The 26675-nt window shown below is 47.3% G+C and overlaps 1 protein-coding gene across 1 annotated transcript in view; it reads right to left on the bottom strand.

Annotated features, from left to right (window-relative positions):
• Nucleotides 1–26675, bottom strand: part of nes (lysophosphatidylcholine acyltransferase 3 protein nessy) — a 230219-nt gene that overhangs the window by 10134 nt on the left and 193410 nt on the right. The window contains exon 11 of the mRNA XM_050183807.3: nucleotides 16975–17281. Within this exon, the coding sequence (XP_050039764.2) occupies nucleotides 16975–17281 (307 nt within the window). The remainder of the gene's footprint in view (nucleotides 1–16974; nucleotides 17282–26675) is intronic.

The following is a 26675-nucleotide window of genomic DNA, read 5'->3' as shown; positions in this document are numbered from 1 at the left end:
GAGCACGAATTGACCGTTTTGGAGCAGCTTGGTAAAGGTGAATATGAGTGAAATACAGGCAGATTAGGAAAAGGTGTTCTCTACTTGACATTGCAGAACACTATTAGGCCACGGCAAAACGATTCTGCGGAAGCCCACTATAGTCAGATACAACTGAAGCCTGCAGTGAAGACCCGTCCACGCTCTCATAACCGCCAACCACTGTTCCTCCGCGAGGCTGCAAATAGTTCGTACTTCAACTTTCCTTGTTACCTAAATAAAGCAGTAACCACAAAAATATAATTATAAGTGCATAATCTTGCACATTTTCACTCATCTATCATAGCGGAATGGTGAAAGCCTAATTCTTTATTGAAGTGAAATAAAACGCTTGCTTCGCTGCAACTATTTGTTGCCAAGTTTCACTTCAGTTGGCAGTGAAGTTTCATGAGTAAAATGGGGTCAGGAGTGAAATGAACTGTACCGCCGACTTTTGAAGAGTGAAATGCTCAGACTCCATACATTTTGTCCACGTCTGCTGCCCACCTCCTAGCTTCTGCCAATGAAAAGACTCTTCAAGAACAGCAGACGCTCCGGAGTATCAGGTACGACACCGTTTTGAAATGGCCGCATGACAACGATTTAGTTTGCGTCTGTTATCGGCTGGTGGAGTAACACAAGACTGCGCTGTCCGTGTGCCTTGGTTACCGACTGCTGTTCTTTTAAGTTGTTTTAAGGCGAGAAAAATTGATGACAGGGAAAAATTTTCATCCACCTGACTGTAGCACGAAGCTACAAAAGAAAACCATACGGCTTTCTCAGAAACCTCCATTAAGTTAAATACTGGATGTGCCAACTAAATGTGTCCAAGAAAAAAAATTACCGAGGGCTTTCAGCAAACAGCACCCACTCTATGTTGATGGGCTTTTGTTGATGCTAGTTTAGTTTTTCTCTTTTTCTTCATTGTGAGCAACCAACTAACATTTAGGCTTAACGTGCTAAATATTTATTGCCATACTTATTCAATATGATCACAATGCAAAGGTTCCGGAATATGTGGAAAAATGGCTGATAACAGCATATATATAGCAACCTAGGTCTTGTGTGGTCCTTTTTTCGAACAAAAACAAAAAGCAAAGAATGAAGCCAACGAAATTATTTTAAAAAATCATGTGACAAGTCCCCATGCCAGTAATAAAGGAAATCTCGGACAGAAACGTCATCATCTATTACATTGTGTATACAATCAAATCTCAATAATCCGAACTCGAAGGGGCCCGAAAATTTGTTCGAATTAAAAGAAGGATTTGTTTTTGAAGTATTCATGCAGCATAGCATGATGCACAAAAGGTGCGAGCCGTGAAGTATCGTGGTGCGCAAGCACACAGCAAGCGAGGACCACGAAACTGCCCACGCCGGCCTACGCTCGCTTCCTGATAATGGCAGAAAGTGAAACTTCAAGGAGCGGGGTAAGCTGGCACCGGGCTGGCGGGGCCAGCGGCGTCGGCACAGAGGCGGGCGCATGTGGAGACCGTCGAAGACAAGGGAGATGTTCAGAGGGAGGGCGAGGGGAGCGTAATTGCAAGGAAGGATGGGAGGGAAGCGGATTGGCTTTCTCACCAGCTTGCTGGATGGCTCTAATTACCTCTGCCACCTACTGCCACGGAAGCAGTGGAGTTGCCGAGGCCAGAACTGGGCCTCCGCCGCTGTTTCCCTCTGCATGCTCGCATGTTTTTTCCTTCATCCTACAGATCGATCCACAGTGCCGATCCTACAGATCGGCGCTGTGTTTACCTTCTTCATCCGAGTCATGTCTTATCAAGATGATGAAGTCATTGCCACTGATCATAATCGTGTTGGTGTGCTCCCTTCTGTTAAGGCATAACCATGTTCAAAAGACAAGGAGAATGAGGTACTGGGTGTCGCCTTCGCGTCCTTGTATTTAGGGTCTGTCTTGTCAGAATTGGATATGAAGCACTATTTCGAACAACCTTTCTGTCAAGACATTTCGGTTCAGACACGTCATTGTAAAAAAACAAGCATGAAAAAGACTAGCCAAGCCAACCAAGACAAGCGCGAGCGAGAGCTGTCACTGTAGCGGCCACTCTTATTGGCCTCCTTTGCTGGCGGCTCGCTTGCCGCAGTGGCAAGCCACGAAAAATTGGTCCAAGGCTGATCCCTCCCGTGGAACACGTTTTGCAGCTAAAGTGGCTGGGGCATTACGGCGCGACGCAATAGCAGCGACCTTGCCATTTCAGAGAGGGTTAAATTTCCGCCACAGGATTTTTTTGTTAGGTTTTTTTTTTCTTGCGCGCAGTGTTGAGGGGTTTTTCCTGAGCCTTTCCTCTATGGAGGGGTCATATCAATGTTGGTCGGATGCGATGCCGCATGATTTGGCATGCTGCTGAGAGCACTGTCAGAGCACAGTACGTTTGAATTAACTGTTGCAAATGCTTGCGCGTTCGAATTACTGGGCATGTTCGCCCATTGGAATACACATAACTTTGACGGGACCACTGCGTTGGTTAGAATAAACCAGAAGTTCAAATTAAGCGTGTTTGAATTAACGAGGTTCGACTGTATTACGAATGTGCAAACCTGGGTCACGGTCTAGCAACGATTCCGAAAGCGAACAGTTAAAGATCACACTAGCTCACATTTGATAAGGATCAAACATACGTGCCAATAAATGCTGACGGGTCAAGCGAAAAGCTCAGACGATCATTCGCAGTGCCCCTATTTGACGGGCTTTGGGCAAAGATTGACGCAATCTTTAGTGCGCAGAAGCATTGTCACGGTCATAGCGTGTTTTTACATATTTTTTTATTGTTTATTCCACAGGCTTCCTTTTTCATTAAAATATAGGTCTTCACAAATCCTAGCTTGCTTTAAATATTGTTATCGGTCATTTCTCAACGTCATCCACAACTTTTTCATTGGCATCTCATTGATTAGGCAAATTTATAAATTTAGCTAATTAAATGTATTCTTGCACAATGAACGAGAAATATTTACAGTGGTCAAACAACACCTATCAACTACAGTGGACGCTGTTCGCATGGTGTCCTTTGGTAATGTTTAATTCTTGGTTACCATCAGTTAAGATAGCAGAATACCGCAGAATAAAGGTGAAGTGACATACTGGTCATTTCATGCTGGCGAGTATTTCACATCGCTTGCCGAGCAAGAAACTAAGGTATATTTAAAAACAATGAAGGGATAAAAATGTTGACTGGCTTTCCAATCTGCTTCATCAACCAATATTTTGAATTGGTTCGATTATAATGGCTTATTCGTGGTTCCGCCACAGGCGCCATAAAGTCAATGTAAAACGACAAGCAATATTTTCAGTTCCGAACAATGGTATATTAGAATTTTTGGACTTGATCTGCACAAGTTGTGCTGTGAATATTGTTGCCGTGAATGCGATTTTGGAGGTTCCCATTTTCACTGAACTTTCATGTACAACCACCATTTCGCCCCTGGCTCACTAAATACAAAACTTGATGTTCAACCCTTAGCTTACATTCTGTGGCAGCAAAAGCCTGATCTTGTGTGGTGTGGCTGTGCAGAAAATAGTGTAGCCTGGGTGCAAATTTGAGTGACAATTGCAGTTGCCACTGGATATTTGCGACCAAGAAGTTACATAAAGCAAGCAGGTCGTTTGTTGGTATACTGCACTACCATGGCAGTAACCAGCCATGATGCACGTTCGAAATAGATTTAGGGCGTCACATGCACGGCATTTAATTGATGCCGATGAACCAATAAAGGGCAAACATGGGTGCTAAAATGTGTCACAAAACTGATGAGCTACATGCTGAGCAAATCGAACAACCTCATTCATTCAGCGTGGCTTTCATTCCCAGCTGCCCCATGAAATGAGTGCTAGTTCAAATCATGTTTAGCTAGTCCGCATATTTATTTTTATTTATTTAGAACATACTGCAGTCCAGAGATCAAGCAGGGGTGGCATAATACAAAAAAAAAACTAACAACTAAATTCAAACACACAAAAATAGAAGTGGTGAAAAAAAGGTTCAATAGTAGAGCACACTATAGTAACTACAGTCGACTCCCGATAAATCGAAGCCGCTTAATTAGAAGTGAAGTGCTGGTCCCGCCAGTTTTGAATACAATCCTATGGAAGAAATCGCTCGATAATTTGAAGTCCTCATCCAGTAATATTGTTTAATTGGAAGTTAATTTTCAGCTGGGATCCTCGAGGTGGCCGTCATTCTTTGGAAGAATGTGCAATTTTTCAAGTGCTGCAACAGCTCTGTGCTCTGCGTTGGTGTCATCGCCACCGCAGCCGTCCGCAACGCCGCCCTTCTTGGAGCGGCGCGATTATTCATTGCTATGGCTGCCGTAGCTTCTGCGATCAGCTCCGGCGGGAGGCGAAGCGGCTTCCGCGCGTGGCCGGAGCTGATCGCGAAGGCCGCGCGGGTGCCATAGGTGCACGCAGCGCTGCATACTGGCAGTGGCGAGATTGTGCGAGATTAGGCTTGCAGCGTGCGTAGTGATCATAAATGGATTTCTCCGCTCTTTCTGCTCATGCGCGAGGAGCAGTGGTCGCAAGAGAGAAATGTGGGGACTTCCGGTCCTCGAGATTTCTCTTCGCCTAGATACTAGGGAGAAGAAAGTTGTTAGCTCCATTCGTCCCTAGCCGAGCTGCAACACAATCGACAGAATGCGTGGCCGGCAAGGCGAAGAAGCCGTGTCCAAGGTGAGTTGGTTGCTATTTTGTTACCACGGTAGCATATCAAATTTTTGTAGTCGCAGGGGGATACGTTTGGAAGTGAGGTGTCTTCTCGGGTTACTTTAGTGGCAAAGCATTACATCGTGCCGATGCATTGTTCATTAGTGTCGTTGAGCATACCACACACTTCAGGGAAATCACGGGAACGGAAACAGCTTGTGAATTTAACTGCCGTGCGGATGAATTAGTTCTTAAGTAGCTGAACATACAACACACCTGGAGATTCGTGGGAATGGAACATTTTGTACTCTGTATGTGAAAGTACTAAAACTTGCGCCGCCATGCAATCTGAGCCGTAAATCGTGAAAGCTGTACAGCCACACTGGCAAAACACTACGCTCTGCAGATGAATACGGAACAAATGTAGGCTAAAGAAAAATGGTCGTCATGCAATTTCATAGCAGTAGACCCTTGGAAAGCTGTACAGTAACACTGATATTGGCTACGTGGTGCAGATTCGTAGCGATTCTGAGGTGCTTGTGTGCAAGGGTAATTAGTGAAGGAGCACGTATTACTAATCCCTGCTGTTACGATGTCTAGCTCATATACGGGGAGCTCTATGTGGGCGAAACAAGGGCTCAGATCGCTACAACCGCGTGGGAAATAGCTCTGAAGGCTTGCCAGTACACTTGTTCGGCTTCTCCGTGCTTGTAGTGCGACAGGAGATGTGACGGCAGGTGCGCACGTATATCACACTATATCCTCTGACAGTGGCCGCTTTCCACTCTTTGTATACTTTGCCGCAATACACTGCTAATGCTTGATTGCACGACACTGGTGCCTTACGGCAAAGCTGACTTTAGGCAAACGGCATTGTGCAACGCTCAAGCCATCTTGTCCGTCACTGGGGATAGAAAACGCATACACGTTCAAGCTATAGACCGTTTTTTCGTAGGCGCCGCCATATTGTGAACGCAGTGGCACCGCCTATGAGCAGTGCCATACTGGCTTGGTTGAAAGCGGTCTCTTGCATGGCAGGTATACGCTTGGCGGTAGGTTCTGGCGTTTGTTTTTGCGGTCGTGCGGTCTGTTTAGTATGACGTGCGTCTTCTACGTGGTAAACAGTTCTGTGGGACGTGCTGAAGTGGTTTAAGTTGTCATGGCCGGAATTTCTGCTGGCGTTGAGGTGGACGGAACACGCAGCGCGATGTGTGCGCGCATAATTGCGCCTACAATCAGCCTCGGAGATCAATTGTGTATTTCTGAATTTTCCAATCACTAAATGTGACCTTATTACAGTATTATCCTCTATTTCTAAGCTGCGGTTTAGGAGCCATGAAACATACGCGACGATCATAACAGCGTGGGTACCGTTCTGCTACGATAGAAGCTGTGATGTTATACTTTGACAAGCGTTCAAACTGTTCGCTGCAGGTTACATTGTGTGACTATACTTGGTTCGATGAATGAGGTTTCCGCCCCTGAATAAAATAGTTTTGGCAAGTAATAGCAGCATACCTTACAGTCTGAATTAAGCTTGTCCAGCAAAGGGACTGTTTACGAACTGCACGAGCGTCCTAAGCAGTGGTAGGTGCTGGATTACAGATATCTTCGTTCTATATAACGCATGGTCCAAGCATACGGCATCAGCGGTTATATATTCGTAAACGTTCTGCGGCGTGACTATGCGAGGTCGTATTGCGGCGTTAGCCCGTTTTCTCTTGCTTTTTCGAGAAAGAGGATGATAACCGAATTTTTTTTTCCGGTTGTGTTCGTTTCGTTCTCTGCGACGCACTTACACGTATTACGGAAATTTTCTCCTCAAAAATAGGCATCGCATTCTTTTTATGCCAACACTCTTATATTATGGCTGTATGCAAGCCAAGAAGGCAATGCCTAAGCGCACAGCTTACGTATGTATTGTGCATGTTGGTTCACCAACCGCAGTGATCGCTGTGTTGAGCAACGTCATCGGCCTCATGCAGGAAGGCTAGCGTAGACATATGGTAATTTGAAGCCTACTAGACTTGAGATGCGCGAGAACGATGCCCGTGCATCACAAATATTTGATAGCGCCTGCCTTTTAGGTGTTTCGTGGTTGCCTTAGGTTGGCCGTGCATAAGCATGCGCTCTTATGCTTTGTTTTACTCTCTACGCCAAATGATCAGATAGTGAGCAGATTTACCATTTCATGCTGCTAATACAGAGACACCGGTTTTCTTTGTTAAATTAAAACCGATATAAGCAAAATAGTTCACAACACATACACACACCGCGACTGATAAATGTGCGTACGCAGCGGCTGATAAAGCGCGTCACATTTTTCGCCCCCAAGAGATATCTACGCCTACTGTAGTAACCGATGCAGCAAAAGGCTTCCCTGACGACCTTATATGAACCGACATGGCATAAATTTCCCCAAGTACCATCAAAAACATCTCGAAATCGTTCTGCAGCATGCGACAGCAGTATACTTTGAAGCAGCACTGCGCCGGATCGCCCAAGCCAGAGAGGAGGAAAGGCTCTCCGCGCGCCCTATCCTTCTTGCCCGATGAAAAGGTCTATTTGAGCTGCATCATTTTGTCGATGTTTATCCCTCTTTACTAAATGAAGAGGATAACGTACGCCTGTGAGGGTGATTTAAAAGATTGGTAGAAAGCCTGGTAACTTATGTGCAGTCAGTCAAAAACACTATTTATGCAGTACGTGTCCACGCTCCTGTAAAAACAAAAAAGAAAAAAAAGAAAATGCAATTCAGTGATGACCCTCTGGAGGTGGATCCGCACCTATGTAAGCACAGCCGGCTCATCAGTCGAAAAGTAGGAGCGGAAGATAACTTTTGAATGCTTATCATACGGCATTGATAGCGATTCATTTGCCGTCAGCCAGTGACAAACGCATTGCACTAAACAGTGAGACTTTGCCTTAATCCGCAATACTTATGTGGCAAACAGGAGAGCAAAAGGTGAAAACAATGTTTTCATTCAAGGCAAGTCATCCATGTAGTGGAATTGCGTTTATTGTGAGTGTAATGACGCATTTACTTTCTGAAGTCCAACATTTACTGCAACTTCGTTTCCATTGGTGCAGGTGCTTCTATTGGAAACATCCAAACTATGATTTATCAAATCAGAATGCCATCTTGTAGTTTGAGAAATAAATCTTGCTCTGGTCTTAAGTCTTTTCTGAATCTGGAAGAGCTGGCTGATTGAACAAACCACGTAGCCAATATCAGTGTTACTGTACAGCTTTCACAAGGGTCTACTGCTATGAAATTGCATGACGACCATTTTTCTTTAGCATACATTTGTTCCGTATTCATCCGCAGGGCGTAGTGCTTTGCCAGTGTGGCTGTACAGCTCTCACAACGATATACGGCTCAGATTGCATGGCGACGCAAGTTTTAGTACTTTCACATACAGAGTACAAGATGTTCCATTCCCACGAATCTCCAAGTGTGTTGTTTGCTCAGTTACATTAAGAACTAATGCATCGACACGGCAGTTGAATTCATAAACTGTTTCTGTTCACGCGATTTCCCTGAAGTGTGTGGTATGCTCAACGACACTAATGAACAATGTATCGGCGCGACGTAATGCTTTGCCATTAAAGTCATCCAAGAAAGCGCCTCACGTCCAAACGTATCGCCCTGCGACTATCAGAATTTAATATGAAACCGCCGCAAGAAAACAAAAACGCAACAAACTCGCATCGGCACGGCAGTTGAATTCATAAACTGTTTCTGTTCCCGCGAATCTCCTGAAGTGTGCGGTATGCTGACCTTGCTCAACGACACTAATGAACAATGCATCGGTACGACATAATGCTTTGCACAAAAGTCATCCGAGAAGACACCTCACTTCCAAACGTATCCCCCTGCGACTATAAAAATTTAATATGCTACCGTCGCAACAAAATAGCAACAAACTCACCTTGAACACAGCTTCTTCGCCTTGCCGGCCACGCATTCTGTCGATTGTGTTGCCAGGTCGGCTAGGGACGAACGAAGCTAACAACTTTCTTCTCCGTGGTACCTAGGCGAAGAGAAATCTCAAGGACCGAAAGTCCCCACATTTCTCTCTCGCGACCACTGCTCCTCGCGCTTGCGCAGAAAGAGCGGAGAAATCCATTTATGATGTGCTCGTGAGACACCAGGCCCCGCACACGCACAAGTTCAATAAATGGCCACAGAGGGCGAAAAAATCAAACGCGCGCCGCTGCTAATGAAACAAGCATAGTAGAAGCACTCAAGGGATACCCGAGTAAGTTTCCATGTCTCCCGCTAGGGGCACCGTAATAAGCGCAATTTTTTTTACAAGCTTTCTCCTACAATTACCGAAGCATGTTTATTACATAAAATAGGCCATAGAATTATCATTGCTAATTACATACTGTACTTTTCATTAGTAAGTTTACTGTTTTTTGTCATTATAAACGCAAATAGCGTTCACCATCATCGATCTTCCACGTGACCTCTGGCCTGGATTGAAAATTTTTACTGATATTTTCAAGTGCATGGCGGCATGGATTCATTCGTTCGTACCATGGTTCGTGCACTTAGTCTGGTTGCTTCTTTGTTGCTAAAACTAGTTTACTGCGCTTCGATGTCTCCCGTAATTTAACTTGTGGTGAAGTGACGTGTTTGCAAGCAGACATGTAAGCCTGAAAGCTACGTTTCGGTCGTGAGCCATGCATCTGCATCGAAATGGGAACCATATTCTGCGACTGAGGACAGCAGTACCGGTAAGTCGTTTAATATCGCTGCCTGAATCCTTATGTAATATTGGTCTCGTTAACTTACAGGCGGAGACAAGTTAACGAACCGAATGCTGCATTACATATGGGGCAGTCAGGACCCTCCGTTGCTGTTTCCGGAACAAACTTTTAGTTGCAAATTCACGAAGGAGAAGGCGATATCGGAACTCGCGTCACATTTTTATCTCGTTGTAGCCGTAGCCATGGGTGGCAGAGTAGCCTTATCAATGTATTTTTTTAGAGTCCACCTGCAAGTTCTTTCGTCCACAGAACGGAATAACTCTTTGATAAACTGAAGCTAAAGTACTGAATTTAATTTATCGAACAGTTTCACGCATGGTAATTCACCTATATTTCATACCTGTTGGTTCCAAATGTTCTTGGTGTGCAGCTTAGTTTACCTGAGGACATTTATTTTTGTAGTAGTGAAGCGGTGCATCACGTTCATGCAGAAAAAGAATGCATCATTTCTAATAGCTTCATGTCTTTCATGCATTTGCTTGTGAAACCAGCAGTGTGGTCTCTTCTAGTGCATAAATGAGCACACAAATGTTCTCATTTGTGATCTTAATAATACTTAAGCTGTTGACATGCATTGTAGTTAGGCAGACATCAATTTTATGGAAAGTAGCAATATTTATTTACCATGCTGCTAAGCACCCTAGAACAAACAGTGTACATTTGCATGTGTTCTGTAGTCACAAACCATTACAATGTATGTCACACCTTTTCACATTTCATATTGCAAAATTGTGCTTATTCAATTTCTGATGCAGCCAAAATTTTTGTTCCAGACATGCAGTCACGAGGACGGCACCAGTATAAAGCAACAAACTCCACACACTAAAGAGAAGTTGCTGTCTGCTACAACAAGGTCATTGTGTGGACTTTGGCTGCTACTACAAGGTAAATACCTGGTTCAGAAATAAATATGCTTGATATATGCTGTATTGCCTTGCTAGTCTTGAGACACGTGTAATTTTTTTGTAGCAGATGATATGAACGTTTGTATTTACAGTTCAGCATAATTGGTTCGAACATAAGAGAAAACACTGCATGACTTTGGATAATCTCTGCTGTATCTCATGTGTCACTCTTCTGCCCCAACAGTCTGTACCAAGCACATCTCGGTCATCACGGGAGCCCCCATTTACACCAACAGGAAGGGGCTGAAGCCGAATTTGCAACGCTTTACACCACGAACAAAGAAGTCGTTCCAGAAGTATGTGGATGAGATATCAAGTCTACAGACGACTGTGTCAAGAGTGAAAAGAGCCTCTACCATCATTCCACCAGCATGGATATTGGTCGAGTCATCCAGGTACCTCAACAACAAAAATTCTGTGTCCTCAGATGTACCTGCAACCTCTGAACAAGCACAGACGACGCTGGCCAAAAGGATTCCGTCAGCTTGCCCTTCCTTAATGACCTTCCTGGCCTTGTCAAATACCATTTATGCCAAGTATAATTTCTTTTTCAATGAAGGCAAGCTTTTTCATTCCACATTCTTGTTAAATATCACTCCTTTTCGTCGTCCAAACATTAAAGGTCAACCAATTCTTTGCTCATACTTAATACTAGTCACTGTCTAGTAGCATAACATATGTGTAGCAGTATTTTCTAGTGTACGTTGCCATGTGCAATTCCTCTCCTGAAATAGCTGATGCGGCATTGGCGTGTGTCTTGCATTAATATTTGCACTGTGTGCTATGTAGCATTAAACTTTTCTTAATGTGTTTGGCTTTCAGTGCTTGCAGTGGCTTCTTTCTTGAATGCAAGCTTTCTCATTCCCATATTCCTAGTCTCGTTCAGAATTGCTATTCTTGCTCGACAGCCTGTGTTTTTGCGCAAGCTACATTGAAGGGATCTATTGCGGAATCTTGTTTCGCTGCTGTCCGACTTGGTACTCGTCACCGTGTTACGTTTCTCGTATGTGGGAGCCTGGTCAGTTGCATTGGGAAACAGTCTCTCGAGGCAAGCACCTGCCACTGCAGTCCGCACAGCAACATAGACTCCGAATTTACACACACCGTAATTGGTGCTCCCCATTCCGTCCTTTCCTGCAGCTTCCATGTGCAAATTTTGCTTGTGGCCTTCTGCGGCCATGATTTGGCGTCAACGGAGACTATCATACGTGATTACGTGGTCCGAAGTATATGAAGTTGATATCCACATGGGTGGAAAGGCCTGCAAAAGTGGCTGCAAAATGGGGATGCCCACAAAACCGACCATGCCCATATTTAGAGAATGTGGGGCACCAAGTGTGAGTTACACATTAGCGGCACACGAAAGAACAAAAAGAAATGTGCAGGTTAGAAAGGTGGTAACGCTGAAATGCCAGGTACTTCGTGTTGCTATGTTGGCTGCGGCAGCAGATGCTTGCATCACCCAATTGCATTGCAATGCAAGTTGCTCATCTTCAGTGGCGACTGTCAGTGCAAACAGGTAGGACACACTATTCAATCTGCTTGCACTGCTGGTCGTTGCTTGTTACCCGACCACCATGTGCGACGAAGGCAAGCACTGTGCCTGAAGTCGGATAGCTGAATGTTCTGTAAGCGACCCATAGTGCGTGAATGCTCACTGTTGTCATGTGGATCTTAGCCAATGTACGGTGTATTGTCTGAACCTTATGCGGTGATTGAATGCCGAGTCTCATTTGATCATCGTTGCCGTGTTATATTTCTTGGATGTGGCGACCTGGTCAGCTGCACTGGGCAATAGTCTCACGGGGTAACCATCTGCTCCTGCAGTCCACAGAGAGACAATGACTCCCAATTTACACACACTGTAATTGGTGCTCCCCATTCAACCTTTCATGCTGCAGCAGTGGGCAAATTATGCTTGTGGGCCTTCATCAGACGTGCTGTACCGTGAATGGAGACCAGCATACGTGATCACATGACCCGAAGTGTACGAAGTTGATAGCCACATGGGTGGGAAGGCCTCTGAAAAAGTGGCTGCAAAACGGTAATGCCCACAAAACCGACCATGCCCATATTGAGAATGTGAGGCACTAAGTGCGAGTTACACATTAGCGGCACACGAAAGAACAAAAAGAAACGTGCAGGTCAGAAAGGAGGTAACGCTAATATACCGGGTAGTCCATGTCGCTCTGTTGGCTGCGGCAGCAGATTCCTGTGTCACCTGATTGCTTCGCAATGCAAGTTACGGCGACTGTCGATGCAAACAGGTGGGGCACTGTCCAATTTGCTTGCGCTGCTGATTGTCGCGCATTACCAGACCGCCATGTGTGACGACATAAGTGAGCTTGTCAGCACATCTCGATATGCAAATTTTATTTCTGCTCTTGTACAAGAAGGTGCACTGCTTTTCTTCTGCCAATAAAGTTGCACGTTCTGTTCACTCACTTGGGGGTTGTTTGTATGGGCGTCAGTAGAGGCTCTTTGGTCTCCTGGCAATTAGAACACACCAGCTACGCGGCAGCCTAAGCAGGGCGTCAGTAGAGGCTCTTTGGTCTCCTGGCAATTAGAACGCACCAGCTACGCGGCAGCCTAAGCAATGAGGCATGCCGCATAGGCCGCAGGGCGAGCACGGCGCGTACCAGCGCATGCCACCGACGAAAAACGGCCATATTGGATTTTGCTCTAAAAAAAAGAACACTTCCGCTTCCTGGTTGAGCAATGCCATCTGGCGTCCGCCCCGCTAAGTTCCCTGCGCTGCCGCTGCTTATTTTCGTACCACTGTGTAAGGTACAGTTTCCCTTCTCTAAAGTTGCTTCTTTATTCTATGGAGACATCGTTGCGATGAAAGCATATGAAAGCCCGAACGCTTGCAGCATTGTTGGGAATGGGCGACTTCGTTTCGTCAGATGGATGGTTGCCGCGCTTTAAAGATCGCCATGACCTGGTCTTTAAGAGTGTGTGTGGTGAAAAAGCGTCCGTTAATCAGGAAACATGCGCCATGTGGAAGGACGGAAAGCTGCATGAATATTTCGGTGAACACAGACTGGAAGACATCTTCAATGCAGATGAGACTGCACTCTTCTATTGGCTTCTACCAGAGAAGACCCTGACATTCAAGGACAACAACTGTGCTGGGGGCAAACGCAGCAAGGAGAGGGTGTCGGTGGTGATCGCGGCAAACATGACTGGCACAGAACGATGTTGCTTACTTGTGATCGGGAAAGCCGCCAAGCAGAGATGTTTTAAAGGCGTAATGACGCTGCCTGTCGACTATGAGTCGAACGAGAAAGCGTGGACGACGGCCGAAATCTTCAAGAGCTGGATAACGACATTGGACCGCAAGTTTGCTTCTCCGAACCGCAAGGTGTTGTTCCTTGTGGATCACTGCAGTGCTCACGTGAATGTGCCAGCCTTGAGTGCAATATGCCTCGCATTTTTGCCTGCAAACACAACAGCTGTTTTGCAGCCATGGACCAAGGCATCATCAAGAATGATAAGGTCCTGTACAGGCGGCACCTCCTCGAGCGCATGATTTTGTGCATGGATAACTCCGAAAAATACGAGGTGAGCCTGCTCAGTGCCATTCACATGTTAGCGCAAGCATGGGATCATGTGAAGCAAGAAACAATCGCAAACTGCTTCAGGGCTTGCGGTTTTGTGGCAGATTCTTCGGAGGATGCCTCTGCAATTTCATCGGAGGAAGCGCCTACAAGCGAGTTTGACGGCACTGATTTTGGTGATGCTCTCGGAGATGTAAATTTTGAAGATTACGTCGCCGTAGACAAGGCGGTCGAAACGCGAGGTGCAATAACGGATTACGAGATTGTGGAGATTATTCGGCCCCAGGAAGCGACCCAGGAAAGCGACGGTGACGTTGAAGACGAGCCGAAACATAAGGCTGCCGATGCAGCTGCAGGCTTTGCTCTCGCGGAGCGCTTTTTTGCAGCTGAAGGTAACGCTGAAAAAGCGTTCTGCTGCATCTACAGCCTGCAGAACTTGCTTTCAGCAGCGCGATTCGGCAAGAATAAGCAGAGAAAGATGAACGACTATCTTTATTAGAGAAAATACACGATTTCGCTACAGTCGAACCCGACTATATCGAACCCGTTTACATCGAATTATTCTATATATCGAACAATTTCTGGTCACGGTATAGTTACAATGAGTATATATAGCAAAAATTACGCTTATATTGAACAAATATTGCAGTGACTCCCGATATATCGAACGTCAAGCGGCGGAAAAGTGCCCCAGAAGTTGGCTTTCCCTCGCGGTAGCGGGGAAACTCGGCGGCGCGGCTCCATCCAACCGCTCTCCCTACCGTGACCGCGCTGCCTCGGCGCGGTCACTCCCCCTGTCGCGCATAGTGAAGTCTATTATCCTCCCTCTTTCTCTATCATCTTTCACTTCCCACTCCCTCTCCCCTGACGACGCTTCGCCGTGCTCCCTCACGGGTTGCAGAATCAAGCGTCCTTCCTTTCTTTAGATCACTATCTATCAACACTCCCCAGCAAAAAATGATCCTGGCCCGCCTACAGTGCTTGCTCAGACAGCCAATCAGAGGCTCTTGTGCGCTCTTCGTGTAAGATGGCGAAAGTGCGAGTTGTGTGGCTGCTTCTCTGGTTTATCGTGTTTGCGCCTTGTGGGCCTTCTCCCGCAGTGTTGCCGTGATGAAGCGGCAGAATTCGCCTTTCGTCGTGAAGATCGAAATCATAAATCACGTCGAACGCGATGTCCCCACAGCGTCGGATCGGAAAACATTTATTGGGCTCTAGAAAAGAGATCTTCGCGGCTTCAGACGGCCTCTTCCATCTTCTGATGGATTCTTCTGTCTGCAATCACAGGGTTGGTGCCCTAGTCCAAGGCTCCACTGAGTATGGCCAACCCGCGAGCTCGCTCTACTAGGCGCTTTTGGCCGTTTCAAGCTTACGCTGGAAAGCATACTCTCCCACTGTTCCGCACTCGGGTTTTTAACGTGCAAGATTCCGAGGAGCACTCTCGGCACGATTAGGGCTAAAGTGGCCGGACTCGCAACCTGGTGCCCATGGCGCCCGACGCGTACGCACGGCCGTGTACGAGGCGTTCTTCATACGTGCCGGTTTTCGCGTGCTCAGTGATAACTGTAAATTCTGATGAATGCGACGAAGCCGTTGCCGGTGTTGCCGAAGTTTGGAGCAAGCTGTCAAAATTTCAGGGACATTCGAATCAACGGTGGACGAGTTTGTGAGTGCAGATGATGGTGTCGCAACGACGGTAGATCCCGAAACGAAGACTACATCGCCGACATCGTACCGAGCACAAATGAAAGTAGGCACGTTGAGGAAAGCAACTGTGGTAGAAATTATGGGGTTTTACGTGCCAAAACCACTTTCTGATTATGAGGCACGCCGTAGTGGGGGACTCCGGAAATTTCGACCACCTGGGGTTCTTTAACGTGCACCTAAATCTAAGTACACGGGTGTTTTCGCATTTCGCCCCCATCGAAATGCGGCCGCCGTGGCCGGGATTCGATCCCGCGACCTCGTGCTCAGCAGCCTAACACCATAGCCACTGAGCAACCACGGCGGGTAGCAACTGTGGCCCTTTGCCCACATCCCCCGAAGTGATTGGTGCACTCGCATTAGTCCGGTGCTTCTGCGCGAATGCGGAAGGTTGCGGCCTCAGCTGCTCGGACTCCTTAGACAACGTTGGGAAGTGCGTGCGTCGCAGGCAGCGAAATTGGCCAAGCAGAAGAAAATGCAGGACTAATTTATGCGAAACTAAGCTAGTTTCGCCAATAAAGTGATTTTATAAATAGTATGTGCTTTTATGACATCCAATTATTTAGCAGGCTTATATCGAATTATGCTCTATATCGAACTGATAGGCGTTTTTCTGCGAGTTCGATATAGCCGGGTTTGACTGTAGATTGTTTCTGTGTTTTAGACAAATGGTCCGTTTCTTTGTCTAGATGTCAATTTTTCTCCAAACAAAAAACACAGTTTCTAAGGTGTATCAGGAACTGTTTGTTTTAGGACAAAAATCAGCACATGAAAATACAGACACCGAGTAAAGTTGGTTAAGATATATTAATAAATAAGACAGTTGTCATTCAAGTATAGCATTAGCCTACTAACACTGCTGGAAAATACAATGTTGATTCCTCATCCGCACACATCACAGACAAATGTGAGACGTTTCAGTAAACAATTTATGCCACATTAGCTTATATCAGTGTTCTAAAATGCTTACATTACCTACAATTTACTCAAAGGCTTTAGCAACAATTTGAGCAACTTTGCAGCAAAATTAGCACTCTAGAGGAGTGCTCTGGCATACATTTGAGGGATTGAAATCAATCGCTCGAAACACACTTGCCTGGCTCTTTCAGAACACTCAAAGGCCCGTTCGACCAAGGAGCATGACTGAAATCTGGTGGAGTGAGGTCATGCCCCTGCTGCTGCAGCTTCCATTGTTGGTATAGAGTCTGCTGCCGGAAGTGCAAGCACACTTCTGGCAGCAGACTTACTTTGTTTGTTTACAACAGAAACAAGTGCTTCTCGCTTCGGATTACTCTGGCAAAATGTATCACTCGGGTGTGGCTTGTCGGATCTAGAGTGTAGCCAAGTGACGTACCTCAATGTAGCGCTGGTGTGAGAGCAGCACAAAGGGCACGATGCAGTATCCAAACATGGCCAGCACGTAAACCTTGAGGAGGAGGAAGCGAGGCAGTCGCAGGTATGGGTGGTAGATGAGCTGCTTGAGGCGTGGCAGCCGCTCGATCACCTCGAGGGCATCGCGCTCAAACTTCATCACAATGAACTCGTTAAAGAAGCAGACGTAGTAGCCGGAGTGCAGGCCATGCCACAACGCCAGGAAGAACAGGGCGCTCAGCTGAGACAGCTGCTTGTTACCCAGGAAGCGCAGACGCTTGAACACGTACCTGCACAAGCAATGTAAGGGGCTGCACAAAAGGACACAACACCGACTCACACCTGTGCACTACTGATACAAACTATAAATAACTGTCGTAGACAAGGTATAATGCTCAAAGATAACTTTCCCACAGGTCGTTTGATGACCGGCAAACCTTAAAATGTGAAACATACTACTGCCAAAGTCATGGAATACTGAAATCTTGTGAAAAACACCAAAAGTTGTTTTATTAGTCAAGACACACAGTATACTAAAAAAATAAATTACAATCAATACCTGACTTTGCTCAGCATGGTTGACTGCTACTTGTTGACAACTTGCTAACGAGTTGACCGCTAGCGCCACGCCACGCCTAACATTGTGTGCTGCACTGTGTTCCCTTCCCCTCTACTGGAAATAAAACTAAGTCTACATTTCGGCCCCACCGAAAACGCCCATCTCTTTTCAGCAGCGCTTTGAGCCCTGGCTGTTAGGCCCCACATTGTATGTTCCGCACCCGGCTGCCCCATCGATGTGCTACAACTGGCGACGAGGTAGAACCCCAATGCTACTACTTCTCCTCTACTTGCGGCATGGAGAAAACTTTGCTTGCTTCAACTACTTCTGCTCCGCCGACTGCAACTTCACTTCCCTTGCTCGGCGTTCCCAGCATGGCGTTCGCTCCTACTACACTGCCATTCCTTGCTACACCCAGGACTCCTACTGCACCTTGGCTAACATGGAAATGCTCTTTTCACACGTTTCTTCAGGCAAACGGAGGTGAAGCACTACCAGACGAAAGGAAGAAAGCCGATCGACTGAACAACTTGGGCTTCGAGGGGCAGCGTTTTTATTACGACCTTACATTGCAAGTGGACCCAGCTACTGCAACGTATGAAAGGATCCTGCACATTTTCAACAAACATTACGGAGATAGCACCAACTCTCTGGTACATTGAATCATCTTCCATGACTCAAGACAGCAGCCAGGAGAGTCCTTTCAGGACTTCCTCACTGCGCTACATAGGTTGGCGCTTGCTTGTGCGTTCAGCACTTGGCATGATGAGTCCCACCGAAACCAAATCCTACAAGGTGTCGCGTCTGGTGATTGAGCATGTTGGTAGGACATGAATGCTGCTTTTTGCACACAAGACAAGAATGAAGAAGAGGGCCGGGACACACGAGCACAGTACTGCGCTCGTGTACAAAAAGCTGCATTCACGACGCAGGAGCACTTCCACCTACTACTGCTGCGATTGTTCGCGATGTTCTACACTCCCTGCTCGTCGACCGTTCCTATGAACTCCTTAAGTGGGGGGTATTCTGTTCTTCATCAAGACCCCCTTTACGAAATTTAATAAAACTGCACAGTCTTGTTCAGATTTTTATGCTGATTCCAAATATGCAATTGCTTTTCAAATATGCCAATTAGTTCAGAAGTTTACTAAAATTAACTAGCATTGTTTCTGGGAACAATGGAGCAAAAATAACTCAACAAAATCTTGCTTTAGGCACATAGCTGGATACTAGGAACCATAAGTTTCACAATGGTAGAAATAGTTTTTTTGTATAACAATTAGTAACAATTATACAGCACATCAAAGCTTTCTGTTCAAAATGGGTTCGAAGTGGTTGTTTAATGTACGGACAATAAAAAAATATTAAAACTGAGACACGAAAATCTCATCACGTTCTGTTAGCAATTGACGTGGAGCACCATGAACCAAAATTTTATTATGTAGGAAGAAGTCCGCAACATCAGTTGCGCGACTGGTCGGAAGAGCGCGAGTTAAGGCGTAGCGGGTCGCGTAGTCCGCCGCGCCTGCAACCCACTTGTTTCCTGATGTAGATTCCGGCAATGGGCCGAGAAGGTCTAAGCCGACACGATGGAAGGGCTCGACAGGGATGTCGAGCAGCTGCAGGTAACCGGCGGGGAGCTGGGAAGGCTTCTTGCGTCGTTGGCAAAGTTCACAAGTGGCAACGTAACGTCGTACGGAACGGGCAAGGCCCGGCCAGAAAAAACGGTGACGTACACGGTCATAAGTTCGAGATGCGCCAAGGTCAGCTGCCGTTGGTGCGTAGTGAAGCTCTTCTAGAACGGTGGAGCAGAGGTGTTTAGGTATTACAAGTAGGAACTCAGAGCCGTCCGGATGAAGGTTACGACGGTACAGGATACCGTCGAGGAGGACGAAGAGGCGTAGAGCAGCATCAGCCGGAGTGTGTTCAAAACGGTCTATGAGTGCTCTGATGTAGGCGTCACAATGTTGCTCGTCGGTGAAATGAAGCAGCTGTGATACAGAGAATACGCAAGCACTGGCAATATTGGAGGAGTCAGAGTCGTTAACAGGGTAACACGACAAGCAGTCAGCGTCTTGGTGCAGGCGGCCAGACTTGTACACCACGGAATACAGTTAAACCTGGATATAACGAAGCTGACAAAAGCTCGCAATTTTTCGTTACATGCAGGTTTTCATTCCATGCAGGTTTCGCGTGAAGGCTCGTACGAATGATGCAGAAACGAAACCAAATAGCTCAATATATCCGTGCAGGTGAACTCACCCTTCAAACATTTATTTTACACCAAAAAACTGCATAATTTCCGCTTGCTTTTTCGGCATGAGTGAAGGCACAACATGCCGCTCCAAAGAAGCTAAATCGTGTAGAGCTCCTTCATCGTCAAGCGAGCCGTCCATTGCGCTAACGTCCATTGCGTTCATCACCTCCTTTGCAGTAGGCACGTCACACGGATCTGCCTCACAGGCACCATCATCTCCGCCATCGAGATTTTGCATGGTTTCAGCTACTGTTGCATCAGACATTTCTTCTGTAGCCACGGCGGCGTTGTCGGCAAACAAAAAGTCAGTCAGTTCAACGTCGTCGGGTACACCACCGTTAGTACATAGGCTCGTCCCACGCTTCGGCCACATCGGACAGAATAGAAAGGTCATCCTTCTCCTCCTCGTCGGCACCAGCCTGTGCGTTTTTGGCTATTCCAGCCTTTAAAAAGTAATTCACGATAACTTCTGCCCTGACCTCTTGCCAGGAGGCAGCAAGCATCTCGACTGCTTGATAAATGTCGATCTTCATCTCCCGTTCCAGACGGATGTCAAGAAGTATCTTCAGGATTAGTCGGTGCCGGTAACAGCATTTAGGACTGTTAATGACCCCTTTGTCCAGGGGTTGTATTAGGGACGTGCAGTTGGCCGGAAAGTAATGCAGTTCGATGTTCGACAGCTGCAGGCCCTCAACGTGGCACGCCGAGCAATTGTCCAGCAGTAGGCAAACTTGACGGCCTTGCCGCTTGACGTCCTAGTTAAATTCTTTTAACCACGCAGAAAATATTGGCCGAGTCATCCACGCTTTGGAATTCGCCACATACTTCACGGGCATACGCTACAAGTTCGTATTTTCGCCCCGATCTGTGTTAGCACATGTATTGAAGAGTACGGTGCGACTGCCACTCCCCCGTCTCTCTTTGCTGAGTGGCGTGGTGGCTCCGCAGTCGCTGGATCATGCGTCGCGCGCATGTGGTTATAGGTTCAAGAGTTGTTCTGCCATCTCGGCTGGTTTGAAGGTTTTTATTTTTCTTTTGTTGGTGTGTCTGCTACGGCGCATCAAGTTCAGGGGGACACAGCGCCGTTGCCTCTCCAAAAAGAGTGACTCGATTGCTGCTTTCGCTCTCTCGCCGCACCCTCGCTTCCGACTTGCAGCAGTAAACGTAAAGCCCTTCGAACTTTGTTTTAGCCTTTTTCCATCTCCCTCTGCCTTCTTGATCACACAACGTCCCATTTCTCTCTGTTGTGCGGGCGAGTGAAAGCGCATCCTCCCTGCGCGCGGTTACTTTCGGATGGCTGAGCACGCGGGACCTTCGTCTGCTCATTGGAGCGGTGGCTCTTCCGATTCAGAATACGAGCCAAACTCGGATTTGGACTCTGACAGTCTCATGCGAGGAAGAGATGAATTCCGCATCGTCAGATTCGGATGTTGAACGGATGTTACAGTCAGGCTGATGATGATGTTTACTAACAACAGCTGCAGAACACTGAAATGTGCATATTGCATTGACTATGTTATTGCATACCAATCATAATCAAAAATAAATTGCTATGTTCATTCCCTGTTATGCTCGTTCCCTGAAACCAAGCCGACACTGGGGGCACGTCACAGCCAGAAAGGTCCGACAGCGAAAGGGTTAAAATTGCGAGTTCATCTTCAAAAGACAGAACTTTTCATTTTCTGGCAGTAGAACTCATCACGACCAATCGACGACGCAGTTACAAGCGGAGACGCACGACTACATGCTGACAGGCAGGCCTAGCACCTCCAAAACAAGTCGGACAAACCAGTACCAGAGCACAGTTGACGCGCACACGTGCAGAATGCAGGACAACACTCAAAATGGCGAATGCAATGCATCCATAGAGAACGAAAAAAAAGTGACGCATCGTCGTTCGTCATGGAGTGTCGTTCGTCATTGTCCCTCCCCCTCTCCCTTCCCGCGCCCTACCAATGAAGGAACCGGCTATCAGCGTTGCTTTTGAAGTGAATTCTTACACATAAGTGTGTCTAAGCCGTTGAAACAAATGAAAATCACCAAATAAGAATGCTTGTCCTCAAATCCATACGAAACAAAATTCTGCAAGAGAAATCAGCTGCCGATACCAATGCCACCTGGTGCCACACTAAACAAGCAAAGCCTGAAAAGACTGCTACGTTAGGCACGGAGCGGCGCTAGTCGCCGCCATCATCATCATCATCATCATCATCATCATCATCATCGTTAACTTTGCTCGGTCACGGCAATCCCTGGCGTTCGCGTAGCTGCTGGCTCCTTACAGTATTAATATTCAATAATCTAGAGCATTTCCTCGGCCGAATTTTCCATAAAAGTGCAAGAAGTAATGGCTCATCAGCTTTGTGAGTTCGTTACATCAAGGCTAACTGCCACAACGCGTTCGTTACATCAAGGTTGAAAATACATGGGCTTCAATGGGGGCAGCGTTGGGGAATTTGAAAACTTCGTTAAATCCAGGAATTCGTTACATATAGGTTCGTTACATCCAGGTTTAACTATGAAAATTCTTGTAGCCTCAAAGCCCATCGACCAAGCCGGCCTGTGGGTCTTTTAGTGGTGAGAGCCAGCAGAGAGCATGATGGTCAGTGACTATGGAAAAAGGGCAATCGTAAAGTTAAAGACGGAACTTCGCAACCAACCAGACAACAGCAAGGCATTCTCGTTCCATAAAGCAATAGTTGCGCTCCGATGGTGCTAGGAGGCAGCTCGCATAAGTAATAACGCAATCCTGGCCACGCTGACGCTGGGCTAAAATGGCATCGATGCCATGACCGCTGGCATCTGTACGCAATTCTGTAGGGGCATTAGGATCGAAGTGGGCGAGAATGGGTGGTGAGGTTAGAAGAGTGACGAGACGAGAGAAGGCGGCGGCTTCTGAAGTACCCCACGAGAATCGTATGCCTTTCTTCAAAAGATTAGTGAGGGCTCTAGCAATTGCCGCAAGATTTGGAACAAAACGACGAAAGTACGAACATAGACCTACAAAACTTCGAACGTCTGCGGCTGTCTTCGGAACCGGAAACTCTCGGACAGCGCGAGTTTTGTCGGGATCAGGCTGTACTCCGAAAGCGTCGAGATGGCCCAGAAGAGTAATTTGGCGGTGGCCAAAACGACATTTGGGCGAGTTAAGTTGCAGCTTCGCCTTTCAAAATATATCAAGTATAGCTGTTAGACACTCAAGGTAAGTGTCGAACGTTGGCGAGAAGATGATGACGTCGTCGAGCTGGCAGAGGCATGTGGACCATTTAAAACCTTGGAGCAAGGAGTCCATCATACACTCAAAGGTGGCAGGGGCGTTCCATAATCCAAACAGCATTACTTTAAGTTGGTACAGGCCATCAGGTGTTATGAACACTGTTTTTTCTGTGTCCGTATCGTCAACAGCAATCTGCCAGCATCCCGAACGAAGATCAATAGAAGAGAAATAGCTGGAACCGTACGGGCAGTCAAGGGTGTAGTCTATACGTGGGAGCGGGCAGACGTCCTTCTTAGTAATGTTGTTCAGATGACGGTAGTCTACACAGAAGCGCCACGTACCATCCTTTTTCTTAACCAACACCACAGGTGATGCCCAGAGACTCGAAGAAGGCTCAATCATGTTTTTATCTAGCATTTTGTTCACTTTGATATGCTCGACGTTCCGACGCAGAAACTCGATATGGTCGTTGGTGAATAGGCATAGCATCGCCAGTAAGAATCCGATGCTTGACCGCGAGCATCTGGCCTAAAGGGCAATCGTCGATGTTGAAAATATCTCGGTAGGACAATAATACTTGGCAAAGGTCTTCAGCCTGCGCAGAGGACAGGTCCGTCGCAACCATTTTCTTTATGTTGGGATCGGCGCCCAAGGCTAGAGCGAGGGTCCTGCTGAGCTCACGAGAACCATCGGCCGATAACGCTGCCACATGATGGTCGCCGAGACAATCAACAGTGGCAAGGCAAATACTTTGCGGTAGAATCTGGTTTGCCAATCCAAAGTTAAAGACAGGCATGCGAGTGCGGTTCGCAGTAATAGTAAGTATACTGTGAGGCACGGTAACGTCATACTGTATTGGAATGTCGGGCAGAGGAGTGATGAGGTACTCGCCATCAGGGACTGGTGGGGAAGACAACAGTTCAATATAGGCTATTGACTTTGGCTGCAGGTGAAGAAAGCCGGTGGGGCGTAAGCAGCATTGCGGTGCGTCAGAAGGTTCTGCGAGAATCGGCAATTCAAGGCAAAGGGTACTGGATGAGTAGTCAATAAGAGCAGAATGCGCGGAGAGAAAATAGAGTCCAAGAATGAGGTCGTGGGGGGCAATGAGCAATTACAGTGAGGCAGACAGGAGTGTGGCGGCCAGTGATGCTGTCACGTGCCATACACGTGCCAATGATAGGCACAGTACCGCCATCCGCAACGCGGACGATGCGTGCCGACGCTGGGGTGAAGAGCGTTTTGAGTCGTCGTCGGAAGGCAGCACTCATAATAGAAAGATGTGCTCCTGTATCGATGAGTGCCGTGACAGGATAGCCTTAAACATCAACATCAAGAAGGTTTCGGTTCGTAGGTAACGTGAGCAGAAAATTTGAGGGCAGGGTTGACAACGCAGCTTCACCTCCAGAAGCTGCAGTGCCTAGTTTTCCAGCTGGATCCGAGAGGCGATAGGCGGCGAAGAGTAGCAACGGGGTTGGGGCAAACGAGACTGATGGCGTCGAGGTGAGGGCGAGCGTCTGTAGAGAAGTTTTAGAGCTGGAGCATCAGCGGCAGTAAGTTCATCGCGGGTGGTATGGGGAACAGAAGGTCCAAAGGTGCGCGAATAAGCGGCGGCGTATGTCCGAGGATGTGTTGGCCATCGGTTGCGGCAGTGACGAGTGACGTGGCCATTGCAACTGCAGTGGAAGCAGATCGGTCTGTCATCAGGGGTATGCCAATTCAGACGGGTTGCGGCAAGATGTGGCAGAAAAGGACTGTCGGGGATGAGGAGGGCCGCTAGAAAACTGGGGAACGCTGGGTTGAGACGTGGGATACATGGAGTTCAGACCCATGTTCTCAAATTCTTGTCTGACGACGGCCTGAATCATCGCAATGGTGGTTGCTGGTGGATCGGGAGACGTCGCGGAGAAAGCTGGTGAACAGGCGGCCTCGAGCTCGAGGCGAACAATACGGGTGACGTCGTCACAGGTGGTGGTCTGATGCGGTCGGCCCGTACATGTCGATGTGCCGCACATCACCGCACATGTCGATGTAGCAGCAGTGTTGGGTAGCCGCGTGATAAGGTGTGTGATACGGCGGCTCTTAGCTTGTTCAAGGCGACGGCATTCTATTATGATGGCGTCGATAGGTGAGACGTTGCCGAAAACAAGCAAATTGAAAGCGTCGTCGGTGATGCCTTTTAGCACATGTGCCACTTTATCTGCTTCGGACATATTATCGTCATCTTTGTGGCATAGAGCCAAGACGTCGAGGATGTATGAAATGTACGGCTCTGTAGATGACTGAACATGAGACGCAAGAGCCTTTCTCGCGGCAACCTTGCGCCCAAAGGGGTCGCCGAACAGTTCCCGTAGCTTTTCTTTGAAACTGTCTCAAGTGGTTATCTCGTCTTCATGCGTTTAGTGCCACACACGTGGGGTGCCGCCGAGATAAAAGATGACATTGGCGAGCATAATCGTTGGGTCTCACCTGTTATTAGCACTGGCGTGTTCATACAGCTTGATCCATTTGTCAATGTCCTGTCCCTCCAGGCCAGAGAACACATCAGGGTCGCGATGTGGGGCAACCGTAATGATTGGAGCAGTCGGACAAGCCGAAGCTGTTGTGAGGCGGGCTTGTCACCGGGAAGCACGGTGACAAGCTCGATGTGCTGACCACTTCGCAGTTCCGTGGCGAGGATGGGGATCGCTAACTTCTACCAGAATGTTACGTGTGAAAAGACACAGACGAAAGAGGCTATTTACAGGTTGTTTACACTGGAGCCAGGCAGCCAGGCCGACCCTTGCTCGCGCTAAGAGCTGCGACCACCTTCATCTTTGTTCTCGCGGCGGCCCGTCTCTTGAGCATCGCTCGATGATATCGTAATAATACAATGACTTCACCGATAGTGCACAAGCGCCCATCAGGACAAGATCCTCCATCTCATGTTCAACATCGACGTACACTGCTAATGTGCAGGCAAGCATCTTGTTCATGCATTCCATTAGACAATTCTTCTGTGGATGGTAGGTGGTTGTCCTCCTGTAACTTGTCTGGCTACACCGTTGAACCTGGCAATAACGAAATCAGCGGGGAAGAAATTAGCTCTTGCGAAAATTTTGTTGTTGCAAAATGAGACAGCACAGATATGTAATGCGTTGCAGAACGAAACTTTAGTGTCGAAATTCCATTAGCCTACTTTGGCAAGCTTTACCACATTGCCAGCACTACAATGTGCACCGTATGCGTAGGTCAGCAGTGGCAGCCCTGCCGTGCAGTAGTATTCACGGTCACTTACTTTCAGCGATACGATCACTTTTGTGAGATTTTGCATAGCTCGGCACCAGACGCAGAGCAACAGTGCTCCACGCTGAGGCTGACGCATCCTGTGTCGAGCGCGAAAGTGATTGTATCTCGTCTACCCGAAGGCAAGTGATCGAGATTACAGCCCCTTAGTGAAAATCTACATCTGGTGCTGAATCTGCATGCAATGCCAGTTGGGTGGCACCGAAACCAGTGTTCTTGAAGCAAGGGATGCAAATTTCCGGACGATCGCTTAATCACGGTCCGATGCGTGGCACTCCATGCTGCGACTGCCATCTCAAGCGCCATATTCCATGTCGGTGGGACGTAGATTTCCTTGTTTTTGCTGCATTTTGCTCATCGAGGCGCATA

The sequence above is a fragment of the Dermacentor andersoni genome, chromosome 3 (genome assembly GCF_023375885.2).
Source record: "Dermacentor andersoni chromosome 3, qqDerAnde1_hic_scaffold, whole genome shotgun sequence".
Classification (NCBI taxonomy): Eukaryota; Metazoa; Arthropoda; class Arachnida; order Ixodida; family Ixodidae; genus Dermacentor; species Dermacentor andersoni.
This window is presented reverse-complemented; position numbering and strand designations above follow the sequence as displayed.